Source organism: Aptenodytes patagonicus, chromosome 13 (genome assembly GCF_965638725.1).
Source record: "Aptenodytes patagonicus chromosome 13, bAptPat1.pri.cur, whole genome shotgun sequence".
In the NCBI taxonomy this organism is placed as follows: Eukaryota; Metazoa; Chordata; class Aves; order Sphenisciformes; family Spheniscidae; genus Aptenodytes; species Aptenodytes patagonicus.
In genome coordinates, this window is record NC_134961.1 from 9,245,316 (window position 1) to 9,262,223 (window position 16,908).

At 45.1% G+C, this 16,908-nt stretch overlaps 2 protein-coding genes across 8 annotated transcripts in view; one reads left to right on the forward strand and one right to left on the reverse strand.

The window, feature by feature from the left end:
* Positions 1-717: 717 nt before the first annotated feature.
* Positions 718-13,536, reverse strand: BRAT1 (BRCA1 associated ATM activator 1). Of its 2 annotated transcripts, XM_076350770.1 has the most exons (14): positions 13,308-13,536; positions 12,808-12,962; positions 11,877-12,024; positions 10,557-10,929; positions 10,344-10,463; positions 9,101-9,192; positions 8,725-8,843; positions 8,024-8,210; positions 7,556-7,629; positions 6,877-6,979; positions 6,497-6,595; positions 5,306-5,484; positions 4,985-5,090; positions 718-2,351 (listed from the first exon to the last, which is right to left on the reverse strand). In XM_076350770.1, exons 1-14 carry the CDS (start codon positions 13,483-13,485, stop codon positions 2,296-2,298), a joined length of 1,989 nt encoding a protein of 662 aa, XP_076206885.1. In that variant the 5' UTR covers positions 13,486-13,536; the 3' UTR covers positions 718-2,295. The 2 variants fall into 2 exon arrangements, with proteins under 2 accessions (XP_076206885.1, XP_076206884.1); XM_076350769.1 differs by lacking the exon at positions 718-2,351 and having other exon boundaries at positions 4,130-5,090.
* Positions 13,537-14,174: 638 nt separating this feature from the next.
* Positions 14,175-16,908, forward strand: part of IQCE (IQ motif containing E) — a 30,071-nt gene continuing 27,337 nt past the window's right edge. For 4 of the 6 annotated variants that reach the window (XM_076351514.1, XM_076351513.1, XM_076351516.1 and 1 more), the window contains exons 1-3: positions 14,175-14,258; positions 15,654-15,701; positions 16,338-16,380. In XM_076351514.1, the coding sequence (XP_076207629.1) occupies positions 14,217-14,258; positions 15,654-15,701; positions 16,338-16,380 (133 nt within the window). In that variant the 5' untranslated portion in view covers positions 14,175-14,216. The remainder of the gene's footprint in view (positions 14,259-15,653; positions 15,702-16,337; positions 16,381-16,908) is intronic. The other 2 variants (XM_076351515.1, XM_076351519.1) reach the window with 2 other exon arrangements.

Consider the following 16,908-nt stretch of genomic DNA (forward strand, 5'->3'; position numbering starts at 1 on the left):
AAAAGGGGGAGTCCTACCACGGTTCCAGCCCTAATGCTCTACAGGAGTTGTTTAAGGTCGCGGTTTTACTTTATACCTGATCTGGTCTAAGTGGGCAATGTCCCTCAAAAGAGTGGGTGCACCCTCTGTCCCAGAGAGCATGTTCCTGCCCTTGCACGGAGTTTAGCAACTGGGCAACTGCAGAACGAGCTGGGGAGTAACTTGGTTTGGATGGGTTTGTTTTGGAGGCAGCCATGTGACAGGCGTCTTTGCCGCCCAGTTCTGTGTTTACAGTAAATACAGTCCTTTAACACATTAAGCTGCTGTGCTCTAAGCAGAGACTTGGTATTGATATTACAGATAGAAATACTGTTTTCTTTAGTTTCATTTTGCTTTAACTGAAACAGTTGTGTAATTGTACTTGTAGTATTGCAGGGACTCTTGATGCAGACTGCTCGTTTCCCCTTCCATCTGGGGATGAGTTATAAGTGTATCCATGATGTGTGTTTGCAGAGCCCCAATGCTTTCATTACAGCTGTACATGGCCAGCTTTGTTCCACCTTGTTCAGACAGACACACAGCTGCTTTGAGATAAAGTCCTGCCATTTCTCTGTGCTGGCTTGCGAGGTTATGGGCAAGATCTGTCCTGTCGGTGGAGGAGCGTGTCTGACGAAGGCTGAGGTCTGGCCGTGTTAAGTGGTGCTTTATTTCTCAGCAAAGGGCAAAAACCACTGCTCTAAAGGGAAATGACACAGACTACAGAGGTGTTGCTACTGGTATATTTTTTCCATTGTAAATAGCTGAGCACAAGTGCAGTGAAGCTGGCTGATGAGTTTCCTCTTTAACACATGGTGGTTTTTAGAAGCCTTGATGAATATGTATTGAAAGGTAGAGCAAATTTTATTGGAGATGGACAAAAGAAATTGCAAAGATATGCATGAGTTGATCTGTAATCACAGATCACATATATCTAAGCTAAAGCAACAGCCTTAGACATTTATGGCCCATTTTTTACTAAGTTTTGCAATTAGTATAATTAGGCAAAGAATATTCTTTGAATTTTAAATGTCCAGTGTATTAAAACAGAAAATTAACACCCGTTCTTTTGGCAGTTTTTATAAAGCCATTACTAGTGTAGGGCTGAGCCAAAGATGCTTATTCTCTCCTGCGTCTGTTTGAGTCTGAGCAGTTGAAGGATAAATCCTTTCTTCAGAGCTTTGTTGAAACGTGTTGAAAGCAACTCCAGGAATTTCATACCTGCGTATAGATCAGGCAACAGAACTTACATTGCCCCTGTGCAGATAAAGAGCTGAAATGAGCTTTGTAATCTTCTTCTTTCACAGTACCAGCCATCGGAGACATAAATTTTTCTAATCTGCGATGTTCTGTGTTGATACCACTTGCATTGCTACCACCTGCTATCCACAGCCCCCATTAAAGCAAATGACAGTCCTGAGCCTCAGTGCTTCTTGCATTAAACGAGGCTTATGTCTGGCCACAGCCTTTGCTGAAATCAGCTGTAGTGTGTGCGTGTGTGTTGGGAAAAACTCTCTCGGTGGTGCCTGCCTCCTGCAGGAACCGTACACAGCTACAGTGCTGATGGTGTGAAAGCAGCAGTTTCCACAGAAATCCATCCCAAAAAGGCAGCTTTGAACTGTCTCCTGTGTCCATAATGGAAGGCCAGGCAGCCCACCTCCTCCTCTACATCGTTGGGAGTCCTCTGTGTGTGACAGGAGCGAGCTGGGTGTGTAGAGTTTACGTAGGGACCACTGTTGTCATGTTATGAAGTGGTAAGTAGCAATAGCACTTGTTGAAGTGAATGCATGTGGAGTTAACAAGTCTGCTTCTCGAGATTGTCTCCTTGAGTTAAACCCTCCCCCTAGGTGCACCATGACCTCAGCTCCTTGGCAAGACACACCATATGGTGTAAATTCTTAACCCAGCAGAAAGCTGTGTGGCTGGGATAAGGATCTTGTGGAGGTGCAAAAAAAAGCTTTGGTAGGTAAGAAGTGGGTTGAAAATGAGTTAGCAGTGCAAGTAAGTGGGGTAGGGCTTGCACATGAGCTCTTAAGCGTGCGAAGATGGGCATCCTATAGAAGGTACGGCTTCCCAGCATGCTCGATGATTCACAGTAGTAGTTGGTGGGTGTTTACTAATTCAGTAGCTAAATTTTCATCTTGCAAGACCCACTGCCATCATTTTCTATGGAAACATAGGATATTTCTTTTGCTTTCATCTCCCATAATCTCTCTATTCCCTGGCATTTGTTCCTCACGCTGTTCAAATGTTCATGACTCTTCATGTTTCTCCCAATTATCAGGTCCAGGATGTCAGTCCAAGAATCTCAGTGTTAATAAGAGACTCTACTGTAACTAGAGTGGCAGAGAAAACAAAGTAAGGCAACGCAGTGAGCTCAGAAGAGAGAGAAGTACAAAATCAGCACTGAGTCACCTAATTGCTGGAGGTGGAGACCTGTTTTTAATGAAAGATGAAAGGAGCCCTTAATTCCCCTTCTAAAGATAAGGAGCCCTCCCAGTTTGTTGTACATTGGGGTTTTGGTGTACAAGCATCCTGTGTATAAACAAGACTTTGGACTGCAATTAGGTAAATGATATAAACTTAACAATGTCACCATCACCCCAGACGGTATAAAAAGAAAAAAGTTCCATTAAAAATTAATAGGTCTGGGAGTCAAGAGGCCTCGGTAATAAGCAGTGGAGTTTCCCTTCTGTAACAAGTCACTTTTTCAATTTGCTGATATTTGAGTAATTCCTTGGAGTCTCCTAAACTGCACAACCCTGAAAGCACAAGAATTCTAGTGCTGAACGGGAGGAAGACGTTTACCCAGCAACTTGCTGTTTCCTTTCCTGGAGCATCTCTGACCTATTGCCAACACATAAGGCTAGTTTTAGAACTATAATCCCTTCACCAGACTGGACTGCTAAAACTCCACAAACAATCCACACTTCTTTAAAAGCAAATCCCCTCTCTCACTAACCCTTTCAATTTCTGAGAAAAATGCAGTGGCAGGAAAAGGCCTGATTTTTAATATCTTCTGTCTTTTGCCAGGTGTAGACCCTGCTCAGGTAGAATTGTGTATCAGAAGAAGAGCTGCTGTCTCCTATAACAGCTGCTGGTACAACACCCAAGGGCTCTGTCATGCATAAAACTGTGCACAGAGAGATAGGTAAGTGCACTGACTTCATTAAAAGGTATAAAGTAAATCTTCAACCTCAGCAGCAAGAAATTCAAACTACATCTCACCCCGTTGTACTGCTGCAGGGATAATATTGAAGGAGGAGATTGTAGAAGTCCTTCTACTGCATTAGATGCTATAGCCTCCATTAGCCCAAAATGAGTGTTGTGTTCCTGCCTCTACATGGGCTGCAGGAGGATAAAGGATGCCAAGTGACACCTCAGTGCCAAAAAGGAATACAGCATGCTTTAACCTACTGGTAAAGGTACTCCTTTTTTTTTCCCCCTAGGTTTCAGAAAGCTTCTTAGCACATGGCAAGACATTGGAGTAAGTTGCAAACTACAGTCTTACCCGAGTTTTTAAAAGATTGGCCATTTTTTCTCAGGAAACAGTACTGCCATTCGCACTACAGCTGCTGTTTTCTAATTGTCTACCAAAGCTAAGCATAGATCTAGCATGAAAAAGCTGCAGGTGTCAGTTTCTCTTACTAGTTAGAAGCTATCCTAGTTCTTTAGGAATGGAGAATAGGAGCACTTGAAACATTCAGCAAAATGGATTTGCTTCTGGCTTCAATTAAAAACGAAGCGAGCTTTTTAGTGTCACTGCTGAGATCAAACAAGTATGTTATCTATGGAAGAAAGTTTGTAATGTTAAGGATGATCAACTTTTGACTCCTTAAATGCCACTTTCTGCTCTAGACCTCAAAATGCAACAGGGAACTCAAGAACTCTGTTTTTAGAGTGGAGATATGGACAAGGTCAAAACAAGCATCCCTTAAAACCAGTCCTCATCAGTTTTAGCTACTCTGGCTTTAAAAGAAACATGCAACAACTTGTTTTCAGTCACTGTTTTGTTTTTTAAAAATGTTTCCTTATGTAGGCATGGTCTGGTGCTTTCTTAAAAGACACAGGACTTAAAAAAAAAAAAAAAAGAACAAATGCTTTTCTTAATGTGTTTACTTTGAAAAACCAGTTTATTGGAGACTACACTTTTTAACAAAAAATTCATCAGTACTAAAGCAAAGATTTTCTAACCCATTTAACAACTAATGAAACCATCCTTTTCTCTGTTCAGCATAGCACTTTTTTATCCTGTCTCAAGAAAGACTTCATGACTGGTAGCAAAAAATTCTCCTCCAGAAGAAAACTGCTTAAGCACTGCTCCCTCAGAGCAAAAGATGTCTTCAGTAACAGTCAGCTTCATTCTCCTCTATGGTCCCCACAGTAGCAAGGATGTCCTGTAAGAGGGACTGAGGGCTCTTCTCCACATGATCACTACTTTTATTTAGCTCATCATGTAGCTCTTCTAAGTCTATTGTACCCAAAGCTAGCATCATGCTCTCTGGATCCTGAAAATCCACCCCATTACCACCATCTGTGGGGAAGTTCTGGGCCAGAGAACCCTGCCTTAGTGTCCTTTGTAACCAGGCAATGCCATGTCCTGCAGGTGAACCTCCAGTCCCTTGTGAATCCTTCAGGGTACTAATTGGATAGAAATTACCTCTTAAGCCAAGCAGTATATCACAGGCTCTCTGACCTACCGGTTTGTCACAGTCGCACAAAGACTGAAACAAAAAGCTGAACAGTTTTGCTCGGCAAAATATCTGCAGCGACTCATTCTGATGAATGGAACTAGTGACTGCAGATGAGACAGGAGCATATGGGCATTTAGGAAGACCAAGTTGGCAAATTGTCTGACTACAGAAAACTTCAACCAGTTCCAAACCACCAAGTCTGACTTCCCAGTCTAAGTCATGCTCCACAGTTTGGATCACTCTAGAGACAAATTTCTCCGTATCTTCCAGCTGACCTGTGCAGCCTTGTCTCAGCCACTTGGTGAAGATACTGATCACAGCCCTCCTAGGAAAGCCCTCTGGGTCTGTCGACAAGATTTCTTGAAGCTTTGCTACAGTGTTCTAAATGTAAGAAGACAAAGAGAAAGCACAATGAGGGGAGGAATGCGCAAAGAAACAAGAACAGTGGAAGTAAAAAATCTAGTCTCCGTTACTGGTTGTGAAATCTGCCTGCATGAGACTGCAGATAACTTGTGAAGAAAGTTGTAAGTAGTACAGCAGTAAACTGACGTGTAGTTCTGCTTGATTCTGCAGTGGGCTACACAAAGTCATCGTACCTCTTTATTATACTGATTCCCTATGACAGGTGACTCTGGAGCAAAGTAAGTAATGAAGGCCAAGTGTCCCACAGCAGTCACAGCACTTGCTCGCACGTAGCTTTCTGGATCCTCAAGAAGATTTTCTGTAAGTCTCGGCACCTCCGAAGACAGGAGAGACTGCCTGAACTCATCTTGGTCTGTAAACAAGACAGCAATCCAAAGAAGCGAGGCTTTATTCTCTCAGAGCATGAAGCTGTTTCCAATGCAAACAGTTCTTTGCGTCATACAAGGATGCCCACTGACTGCAGGGACAGCTGCCAGTGAGCTGAGCCACTGCAGAGACCAGGCAGCTGCTCACAAGCGCACAGACGCTCTGTGTCAGGCTCCCCATTTTCCAGCAGCTTGGTGACTTTCAGTCAAGCCCTGCTAGACACTGGAACTTGGAAAAATCCATTTACAGTTGTTCTAGTGGCAGGAAAAAACTTTCTCCGGGCAAGCAGGGACATGGTTTCAGCCTCAAACTCATGCCTTTGCTTAAAAGTGGAAAAAATAGTCTTCCTTTCTTGTCGTCAAGGCATATGGCAAAGAAAAAGAATGCAACTGCAGCACTGAGAGGGGCTGCAGGGTAAAATGCTGATGCAGCTGAGTGTGCTGGAGACTTCCTTTGTGACCTGGGGACAACAGTAGTCGACAACATCCCCTTCTCTTCCAACATCGCAGAGCTACTGTAGGAGAATTAACACAGCTTAAGTGCTACCTGCTGCAAAGCCTGAGCTACCAGTAAAGTGGAAAATCAGTAATTAACCCAAAGCATGCAAAGCAGATCTAGGCTTTTAGCCTCCTAAATCCCAGCCTGCCGAGTGAAACCAGACAGACTCCACTGCAGAGCAAACTGAAAAAAAGGGAAAGTATTATCTGCCGTTAAGCATTGTCACCTGCCTTGACATACATGTCTCAACACCCCTCAGTTCAACTTGCCAAAACTGCCATTAAGGAGGGCACAGCAATCCGAGTTCAACAGAAAAGTAGGATAAGTTTATTAATCTCTTTGTCAGATTTTGATTATGGTCTAAGAGTAAAAATCTTGACACTTCTTTCTTTTCTTACCCCTCCAGTTACAGGTCAGAGGATGCTTCACAAGCCTGACTGACTTTCACAACATTAAAAGAAATACTCCTCCAATCTGAACTGTTAAATCTCTGTACCTACCTCTCAAGCATTTAATCAGGACAGTGAGGAACTCCAGAGAAGAATCTCTTACTTCCCAGCAAGGACTGCACAAACGCTTCTGCAGCACCAGAAACACATCTGTAAAAGTCAACTGACAAGCTTGAATGGACACGAAAGGCAACAAGCCTTACTGAAGCAATCACTGTACAACCTCTATATCACTTTATCTGATGCAATCCCTTTTGCTGCTGCTGTGTGCTTCTCCCATAGTTCTTCAAAGCACTATTTGGGCAGCTAAACCTAAATTCAACATAATTGCAAACAAATGAATCCTAAGTGCTTTGAGCAGGAAAGGTAGGCAAGAGCAGATTTCATATGTCACTAGCTGCTGTTTGTCCCAGCTTGAATAGCTTCGTTACCTTGCAAAATCTTCTCAGTTTGTTGCCACTGACTATTGGAACAGGACAGCTCCTGCAAGCGCACCAACCACTTGGATGTAGCTTGAAATGTTTTCTTTAGAACCTGAAGCAATACAAAGCAGACTTACTTTACTACAGGAGGAGGCATTGTTGCCTTGACGCTAGATAAAATTTGTTTTAGCCTCAAACTTAAGAGAAATTCTCAGAGTAAACAAGTACATATGCTTCCTTACTAAGAAGTAAGCCACAAGTAAATGGTGCTTATATAACATTTCTAACAAACACCTAGAAAATGCTTGTTCTCAGCTTAGTATTACAAAGTTCTAGTACCTCCAGCTTTTCATTCGCAGTTGTCATCAGAGTCATTCGAACAAAACAAAGAAACAAAACCCCTTAATGCAAAGAATTCAATACTTAAGGGCCATGTCAAGTTGAGTATGTTGGCACTACTCTTAGACATGATGGCTCCTGTCTTTTCGAGAACGCTCAATGTATTGGTCAGTTACTTGCTCATTAGAATTTTAGCTATTTCCTGCAAGCCACCCAGAACCAAGACGCATCTCCTACATATTCTAATACAAACTGCGCTAAGAAACAACTATTGTCAGACAATTTCTCAGAACGACATCCCACTGGAGCAAGCTAATAGACTTGGATCTCTCCTTAGTTATATACTCACAGTAGGGCTGGTGTTCGGACTCTCCAGGTATGCCAGAAGGACATCAAATAGACTTCCTATGAGCATGTCACAGCCTGGAACATAGAAAACAAAACTAAAGGACCAATACTGAGAGAAGGAGCAGTTGAATCACAATTCAACTGCTGAAATACAGAAAGACGCAGGATTGTAAAACTGTTTTGGAGAAGAAAGCAAGTACAGTCCTCAGTAAATTTCTCACAGCCAGACCCAATTTCTCACAACCACTAAAACCTTTTTAATTACAGTATTATCTACCCTAGCTCATCAACAGAAAGTAAGGTTAGCCAAGACGGTAGGAAGAATTTGAAAAAAGGAACAAGTTTTAGAAATGGAAGTGGTAGTCTTCATTCAGAAAGACCAGTGAAAGGGAATGAAAAATTCTGCAACTATAGAATAGTCAAGTATTTCCAAAATTTAAAAAAAATTGAAGTGCAAAGATTAACTTACCTTTTCGCTCCGAGAGTGCTGCTAGGACATCAAGAGCTGACCTCTGTACTCTGAAGCAATTGATCAAGATTCGGCTTATCGTGCTTCCTAGAGGAGAAGCTGGACTCAGGAAGCCATTACAAAATTGTAATATTGTCATGAGAAAGCGTAGCAAAGATGTATAGGGTAAATCCACTGGCAAACATATCTAATGGGAGGGGGAGAAAGAAAAAAAAAAAAAAGAATTTCTAGCAAAAGTCTCAAGCGTGCATACAGAGCAGGAGTTTTTGGTCAGGAGGCAGCAAAAATTGCAATTTCTAGTATGTTCTTAAGGTACCACAATGCTAATAACTACAAACAAGTTATCTTCCTCTCTCCCAAGAACTATTACACAGATGGAAGGAGATTCTTCTCACTGCTTGGGAAAGCAGTTCAATTTATGTTTTTTCACTGGATCAATAATTGCAGTAGAAGTAAGGTATGGTAACAAAGCTTGCGAAGACATTTAAAACTAAGTGCGGTCCCTCTTTACAAGCCTCAGTATTCCTCTGTTTTCCTATTTGGAGTCTACTGAGCTAGATTTCTTTAACGTATGGAAGCCCTCACTGTCAACTCCTCTCCACGTTCTGTTACGCTCTACTGCAAAAGTTTGCAACCAATCTTAACTCTGTCTTTCAAGGACCAATTTGATCCCCAGGCTTTTTTCCTTCTCTGAACGTTACCAGAGACAGCAGCTCCTCCAGATGAGCGAGGGTCTGACACAGGAGACTAGCACAAGATGACTTGGAGGACAGAAGACTTTCAACAGTGATGGGATCACTAACAGACTCATCCAGCAAACCTAGAGGACCAAAGGAGGGAAGAGCTTGGGTTGTTAGTGAATACAAAGGACTGTGATTTTTAAAATTAATCAAGATATTCAGGTGATGTAGTATGAATAACCCTTCAAATGCAACTGTCAGAAGGATGCTGCACTTCAGCAAAAACGCTGCTATTGTCTTTGACTTCTTCTGCTCTTCCTCCTCCAGTTTTGTCTGCACCAGACACTTAAATCACTGGCAAGCAGACTAGCCTCTAACTTTTCTATCACAACTGTACCTGCATATTCCAGGGGCTGGGAGGCTGCTCTCAAAATACAATCCATTGGCTGAAGTAGAACAGTCAGTGCCTGAATCCTCACATCTTGTGGGCTTCAAGGAGGAAACAGCAGTTACCAAAACAAGAACACTTCAATTCCTTCCCAAACATCTGCCCCCAAATGCTGAGCCGAATAATGTTTTTCATGCAGGCTTTTAAACAAGCCAGCAATGACAGAGCAGTGAAAGTATTATCACAATTCAAGCTTTCTTCCAAGCTTCCAGCTCTGCTAACTGAAAGCAGAGGAGAAATTACTCTGGAACTTAGAAGCAGCCGTATCAAGCTATGCAAATAGAGAGTGGGATTCTGCGTAAGAAGGGTGTTTAGAGAGAGGCATTTCTTGTCAACAAAATGGTGTCCTTATATCTTAAGATACAGGTGTTATTTAGCCTGTAAATCAGTATCCATATGTGCTGTATTCATCTGATGATTTCTTGATGCTTTTTCACTACCTAAAGGGGAGTTATGGAGAAGACGCAGGCAGACTTCTAAGAGGTGCACAAGAAGACAAGAATTTTAAATTGCAACAGGGTAGATTCCAACTGGATATACAGAAAATACTTTTCATAGTGAAATGAAAGTGGTTAAGCACTGGAAAAGGCTGCCCAGAGAAGCTGTGGAATCCTTGGGGGATATTTGAAACTTGAATGGTGAAGGCCCTGAGCAACCTGATCTATCTTTGAAGTTAACCCTGCACTGAGCAAGAGGTTGAATTAGATCACTTCTACAGGTGCCTTCTAACCTAAGTTATTCTACAACTGTCGACAGAGTCTCCAGGTGCACACTTCTGCTGGACAGCAGTGAAAGCTCTTACACTAGTCAGTGTTTCTGTGAAAGAGAAAACTGAACAGAGACTACTGGATTTGTCAGGCAGTCAAATTGTGTCCATCTTAATCAACCTTGGCAGTATAAAGTTAAAGGAGTTTGCTATTTCTTCCTGAAATTGGCTGGCTGTAGGTAAGATGCAAGCGTATATACATAAACATGATATTGGCTCCTTTCATTTCTCTCTCTCTCTGTATTATTCTTACTATCAGTGTCTGAAATTTGTTAGCTAGTGGCATGGCTCTTGCCGACCAGTCTTACATATTAAGGAATGCAGTGGAAAATGCAGTGAGGAAAAAACCAGTTCTTGGAAAGGCACCAGAGATATTAGTACAGAAACATTTACAGAGTGCAAAAATTTCATTGCAGTAAGTCCTACCATTTGTAGAGCCTCAGAATTCCCACTGCCAAAGGACCCGCTTGTACTGGGGTTAAGTGTTCCAGAGCAGAAGTCACTAATGCCCAGAAACTGCCTTCAGTGTCACAAAACACAGGGGACCTGAGAAGAAAGAAGTGTAAGTAATATGTCCTATTAGACGGTGGAAAACAGATATATCTCATCACTGGATCCAAGGTCCCAGAAGATCTTTACCATGCCATGTTAAGCAAAAGATTCGCCAGCATGTGCTGTGCTTGAACAGTCTCTTCCGTCAAAAAGGATTCTATTTGCTTTGCTATGCCTAACCAAAGTACTTCAGTCCACGTAGCACGACAACTGCCAAACAAACTAGTTAACAGTTTTAATGACTGCTCGATGTGAGAAGCAGAGCTGGACTGAAGGGAATCTTCTATACGCTTTATAATCATTTGGGCACAGGCTGGCCAGTCACAGTCCTTTGTACTGAGAGGTTTAGTCGTTTCAGACTCTACAGAGAGTGTTAGCATGTGCACCAGAAGCTGACTGGCAGCTGAAGCCACAAACAGGCTGGGATCCCCTTGCAGAGTGAAGATCACATCTATGCCTCCTGTGTGAAAACAAAACAAGTCACTGGAGGGAAAAACAACAGCCTTCCTATTGTGAGGTGGAGCCTTGTTGCACTCCAACCATATATTATTCTAATTCAAGTACCACACAGCTTTAAATGGTGTTGGTGGGGTTTTTTTCTACTTTATTTTATAGTCTCTACGGCATTTCAAAGTCAGCCAGTCCTTAATGACAAACAAACAAACAAAAAGCAAACAAAAGAAGAAAGTAAAGTTGTTTTCAGATCCTCAGGTGTTTTAATAACTCAGGAACAGAAGAGGACTTCAATATAACATTAGTAATATTGGGAGAGTTGACAGCACACTCACTGTGTAGTTATCGAAGGAGCTTGTACCATCTCCAGACACAACCAGTAGGAAAAACATGAACGGCAGCAACAGTACTACTTTTCCATCACATGGACAACAGCGCTGCATGTTAATACCAATCCAGTCTTTTACACCCCTCTGTACATGGGATCTAAAGTTGGTGTTAACAGCAGAATTTACATACCTGCGTAACAACAATGGGACTGCAAATGTGTGCAAGTATTAAGAAATAAATAAGCCCCTGGTTAGTTTTTCTGCACTAAAATCATAGTGAAACGTACCTTTTAGTAAGAGTTACAAATAAAAATACAGAAGGCTTTTAATAAGCTTTTAATAAGCTATTTTTATCATGTGTTTCATAAGATGTGCTTCTTTCCCCTCTAAAAAGGGAACCATCTTCAGTGTTTGGGAAAAAAAAAGAATAAAAAAAAAATTAAATGCATAACTAACGTAACAAAACCCCCACCATCTTTCAATGACTTCAGTGTTTTTGACAAATGGCTTATTTTTATCTTAAATAAATGAAAACTCCCATCTCTCTCATCTGACATCTGAGCAACAGACTGGAATGGAAGAGACACAGAGGATTTGGGGAGTTACCAGTCCTAGAAGTACTCACCACCATTGCAGAGGAAGTGGAGGGCAGGCTGGTGATGCATCATGCTGTGCACACCCTCCACCCAGCCACTTCGCACAGATGCATCTTCCCACACTGCGCTGTTCAGAGGCCCATCCCTGCCAAAGAGCCTGACCAACAGCTTCTCCTGCTGAGGCCAGAGGAGAACACACAGAGTAAACGGTAAGCAACGGGGCTCAAGGGGAGTGGAGAGGCTGCTCTGTCATCCAAGTCAAGAGCATCAATACTGTAGTGAAACCTTCTCTTGCTAGAAGTATCACTAAAATAGAAAATTTTCAGAATCCCATGCTTAAACTCAACATAAGTCTCTTTCATGGACTAAGCAACGGAGGTGTTCAAAACCAAAATTGCTTGTTTTTAAGATGCTAAGGACAACTTTATGTATATATCAGTTCCATTAGACTGCTTTACGCAGTTGCATGCATCTCTTCCCTGAAGGAAGCCTTTTGGGTTTTGAGTTTTGTACTATAAATGTATGCTATTGTAGAAAGCAGGGCTTAAAAAGCTCCCTCATTTTTGCAGGAAATCAGAGATTTCCTGTCAACCTACTATGGAGGGAAGACTACATCTGTTAGTGCAGCTGAAACCTACAGCATTTGTCCAGGGATACAATATTTTGCAGTGACTGCTGTGAGATAGCGTTATCCCATATACTGTTTTGAACGGAAAATGAGAAGCGCTACATATTAGCATTCATAGTACTACTGTGGCAAGACAGAAGTAAGACAACAGCAGCTTTACATGAGAACTGAATAGGAACGGTATGATTGTAGGTCTTCATTATCATATCACTGTTTGCCGAGTTGTTCAATGTATGCCAGAAGTTTTATAAGCAGAATACGTACATTTTCAGCTCTCCTCCATATAGGAGGAAACAGACACGTGGCAGCATGTACCTGGGTAGCCGACTCACCTGCAAGTGTTGGAAGCGGTTTTCGGAAGCGGCAAGTATCCCAGCTAACCGCAGAGTAAAGGAGAGGATGCTCGCACTGGGCTCTGGCAGTGCCAGCACGGAGGCGATGAACTCCGTCAGACAGGGGTTGTCCTGCAGCAGCTTCACGGTAGGATCTAGCGACCAGGCGTTGCCCGAGAAGAGGCCAGAAAACAGAGAGTCACTGCCAGGACTTCTGTCCTCTCTCATAACTCTCAGGCGCTTGCCTGAGCCCAGTGTAACCCCTCACAGCTGTTAGGGACGAATCTGGGTTCACCAGAAGCCCAAGCCCAGGTACAGGCCTCAAGTGCTAAGCAGCGTTTTCAGGTGTCACCGAGGGAACAGCACCTCTGAGGGAAGCTTCCCCCAGGGTCCCGGCCTGCAGGCCTCCCTCCCCCTCGGAGAAATCCCTGCCGGTCACCGGCGGCCAGGGCTGGGGGGGGGGGGGGAGAGGGCAGGGCCTGCAAGCGGCGGGCACTCACCGAACTCCGTCAGGTCCCGGAACCAGTCGAGCAGCTTCTCCAGGCAGGTGTCGTCGGAGCCGGGCTGCCGCGGGTCGGCCAAGGCGGCGCAGACGCGCGGCAGCAGGAGGGAGCACTCGCGGGTCATGGCGAAGCGGCGGCGGGCCCGGGCGACGAACCACGACTTCTGGACGGACATGGCGGGGGGGCGCCGGCCGCGAGACCCCTCCGCGCCCGCCCCGTGACCGGCAGAGACCCGCCTTACCGGCCCCGGCCGCAAAGCGAGTGTCGCAAAGGTGGGGGCGTGGCCCGGGCGGGCTCAGAGGGCGGGCGGTGCGGCAGGACGTTCCGCCCGTGGGGCGCCGCCGTGTCGGCCGCGGTGGGGGCGCGGGCGGGGGGTCCCACGGTCGCTCTAAAGGCAGTGCCCACGGGGGGCTGGAGGCGGGCCGCTGCGAGGGCCGTGCTTCGCCGGGGGTTGTCCCTGCGCCCCCGGGCAGAAGCTCCTGGCGGGGTGGCGGAGCGGAGCCGGCCCTCTCATGCGCTGCTCCGCAGCCCGCCGGGGTTTCCTGCCTTCCGGGGCCGCTTGGTGGCACTCGCGCTCCGCAGCCAGGCCGAGGCCCGCCTAGGCTGTACCCGGAGGCGACGGCGGAGCCGCTGCCGGCGCCGGCGCGGCGCCCCCCCGGCCACTCTGCGCAGGCGTGGCCGCCCCCGGCCGCGGGGTGGAGCGCCGCTCGGCCCGGCCCGGCCCGGCCCGCCTCGCCGCCGCCCGCCTGGTTGCCATGGCTTCCGCAACCCGGAAGTGCCCTGGGGGGGAGGCCGGCGTTCCGCCCAGGCCGCCGCGGCCGCCCCCTGCCCCGAGCCGGGCGCCGCGGCCCGAGGCGGGCCCCGCCGCCCCGCCGCCCCCTAAGGCCTCCCCACCACTCGCCCGCCATGGCCCAGGGGGCCAGCGAGGCGGCCGCGGAGGGGGAGCTGGTAAGGAGCTGGCAGCGGGGAGGAGGAGGCCGCCCCGGGCCTGTCTCAGCCCGGGCCCGGCCCGGGAAACGCTCCCGTCTGTCCGCGGGGCCGGGGCAAAGCCTGGAGTCCCCTCAGGCTCGCCAGGCCGGCGAGGCGGTGGCTAGGAGGGGGAGGAGGACGGCTTCGGTCCGTCTCCAGCCCGCGGGGTTCTGGGTTCTGCCTGTATCTCCACGGCTGGACGGTAGCACGGCGGGGCGGGGGGTGGCTGGGTGGGTGTTAGCGTTCGTTTCCCTCGCCCTCGGCAGCCAAATGGAGGTTTTGAGGCCCTTTGCTGGGAGCCACCATGTTCTCTTGTTGTCTGTCGTAAGTGGCTCTTGTCGGGCCTGTTTTGCAAGAGCAAAGGGACTGTGAAGGTTTCCAAGGACTGCGGTGTTTTTGCTATTGCATGTTTATATTCTGGTGAATGTTTTGTTGTTTACCATCTCCTATAAAGGCTGGGCGCCTTCCACATTATCCGATTCCTAATGCGATAGCTGCAGTTAGGTAGAGAGATCTCCCAGAGTGATAAAAAGGCCTTAAAAATAACAAAAATAATCAGTGTGCTGCAAGGAACATTGCCTCAGGAAATTAAAAACTATATGGCATGGTGTGTGAGATGTATACCTGCTTGCTCTCAGCCAGCACAAAAAGCTGTTCTACCTGCTCTGTTGTTAATTCCAGCTCCTGTTCTGTCAACCAGGGTCTCAAAAATACTTCACACCACCCTGCCTCTTACAGAGATAGATCAGCATCCATCCAGAGAATGGTGCTGCGGCTGCGAGCACCATGGAGTCAGCAGCAAGTGAAAATGTTCTTTCTGTGAGGGCAGCATACATTCAGATAATTTGACAGCAAAGTGGAAATTTTCCTTCTGCTGCGGATATGCTTACATTTGAGAAGCAAGGAAACTTGTCAGCTCAATCTCGGGAAAAATTAACCACTTCTTTGATTCCTTGGTTTGGGTTTTTTTCCGCAGCCTGGTCACTTCTCCAGTCGAGTTTACCGAACATTCCCATAGCATAGCAAGGGTAGAAACAAGTGAGTGAGGAAGGGGACAGATGGATGAATTGCTGCTTAACTCTTGCTGGTGGAGAACTTAATGCTGAACCGGCACCTGAAGGTTCAGCTGTTGTGATGCTCTGAAGTGCATAAGTCTCCGTGGGTCGAGCCTGAAGTGACTTGCGCTATATCCCACAGAACGTTTGTGTTAGAGCAAATGATGCTGGTTTTTGCAATGGTGGTGACACATTTGCCATTTGAACGTATTGCACTCAAACTTTATTGTGATAGTAACAGGATATAAAGTTTTCTGGATGTGTATTATATCCAATTACTTTAGTAGCAAATGTCACAGTTAATGTGTCTATTTCCCAGGGAGATGACAGCCTGTCTGTGATAACCTGTGAATCAGATACAGAAATGGTGAGTTTTATTAATGGTGCACTGCGGGTGAATGCCTTAAAAGGCCTCTCAGCATGTCCTTGCACACAGTACATCCACGTGATCCCTCCTGATCGATAAGACACCCTTCAGAGAGGAGAGCTAACAATGTTATTGCAATGTAGTTTGATTCAAAAACCTCCTCTAATTCCAGATGTAATTCTGGCTTCTAAATTCTCAGCACTGGGGGATGCAAATGATGTTTGGCTTCATTTCGCTGTTCTATCAAGTTACGGGCCTAAGTAATCCTTTTACAGAGTTTTAATGGAGTTGAATAAGTTTCCCTTAGCTAAATGGTTCTACAGATCAGCCTCTACTCTGTGATCATCTTGAATTTGCTGCTACTTGTATTTAATACTGATGGGGAAGGTCTTAGAGTTCTGAGTGTGACTACTTTTTATCTGTAACATAAAACTTCAGTAGGCACCACCTTAATTGTGGTGACTGTTGCTGTGGCCAAATCTGCTACTATTTTTATTTTCTACACAGAAAATTTTGTGTTACTAGAACAAGTGCTCTTCATACAAAATGGAGATTGAAGCCAATTTTGAGCTTATATCTGAAATCTTTGAAGAGTGGAATATTTTAAATACATTAAAAATTCTTACTCTCTTCCAGAAGTTAAAGAAGAAAATTTTCCATAAGCCTCCAAAGTCACCAAGTAAGTGTTCCAAATTTTTTTCTTCTGCTTCTGTTATTGCAGAACAAGATAGATTTCTGTGGGACACAGGAACTGGAAGATTTATTTGAAAAAACATCTTATTATTCTTTTCAGAGTTATTCACTGGTGCGCGCAGAGCACATCTATCTGAGATTTGTTCTGTAACCGGTGAAGTTAGACTTTTGTAGGCTAAATGTTGAAGTTTATGGGTTAGTTGTAATTCTTGATTCTCCAGCATAAACTATTTTCTTTTCATGTTGTCCCTTCTAATGGCAAGCATTCTGAATTTCTCTTTATCTTTTTGGAGAAATGCTGATACTTGCTATGTAGAAAGAATCTAGAATTACTGTAGCTACCTACCCATCCAGTAGATATCTTTGTTTGCAGATTAAGCAGTTCTCTGTTTCATTTGTTGGGGGCGGGGTTCACATGATCTTAGAAGTACAATGTTGTTATTAGATCTGCAGGTTTAATACGGGGTTTTGTCTGGTTTTCTGGGTTTCATATACTTTTCCATTTACCTTCCTT

What these genes read in the sequence shown, in the direction of transcription:
- BRAT1 (XM_076350769.1), bottom strand. Translation starts at nt 13,485, where the DNA reads ATGTCCGTCCAGAAGTCGTGGTTCGTCGCCCGGGCCCGCCGCCGCTTC. An exon ending in CCGGGACCTGACGGAGTTCG is followed by an intron (nt 12,963 to 13,307) that starts GTGAGTGCCCGC and finishes CCTGGTCGCTAG; the next exon opens with ATCCTACCGTGAAGCTGCTG. An exon ending in AGCACTCTCGGAGCGAAAAG is followed by an intron (nt 7,630 to 8,023) that starts GTAAGTTAATCT and finishes TCTATGTTCCAG; the next exon opens with GCTGTGACATGCTCATAGGA.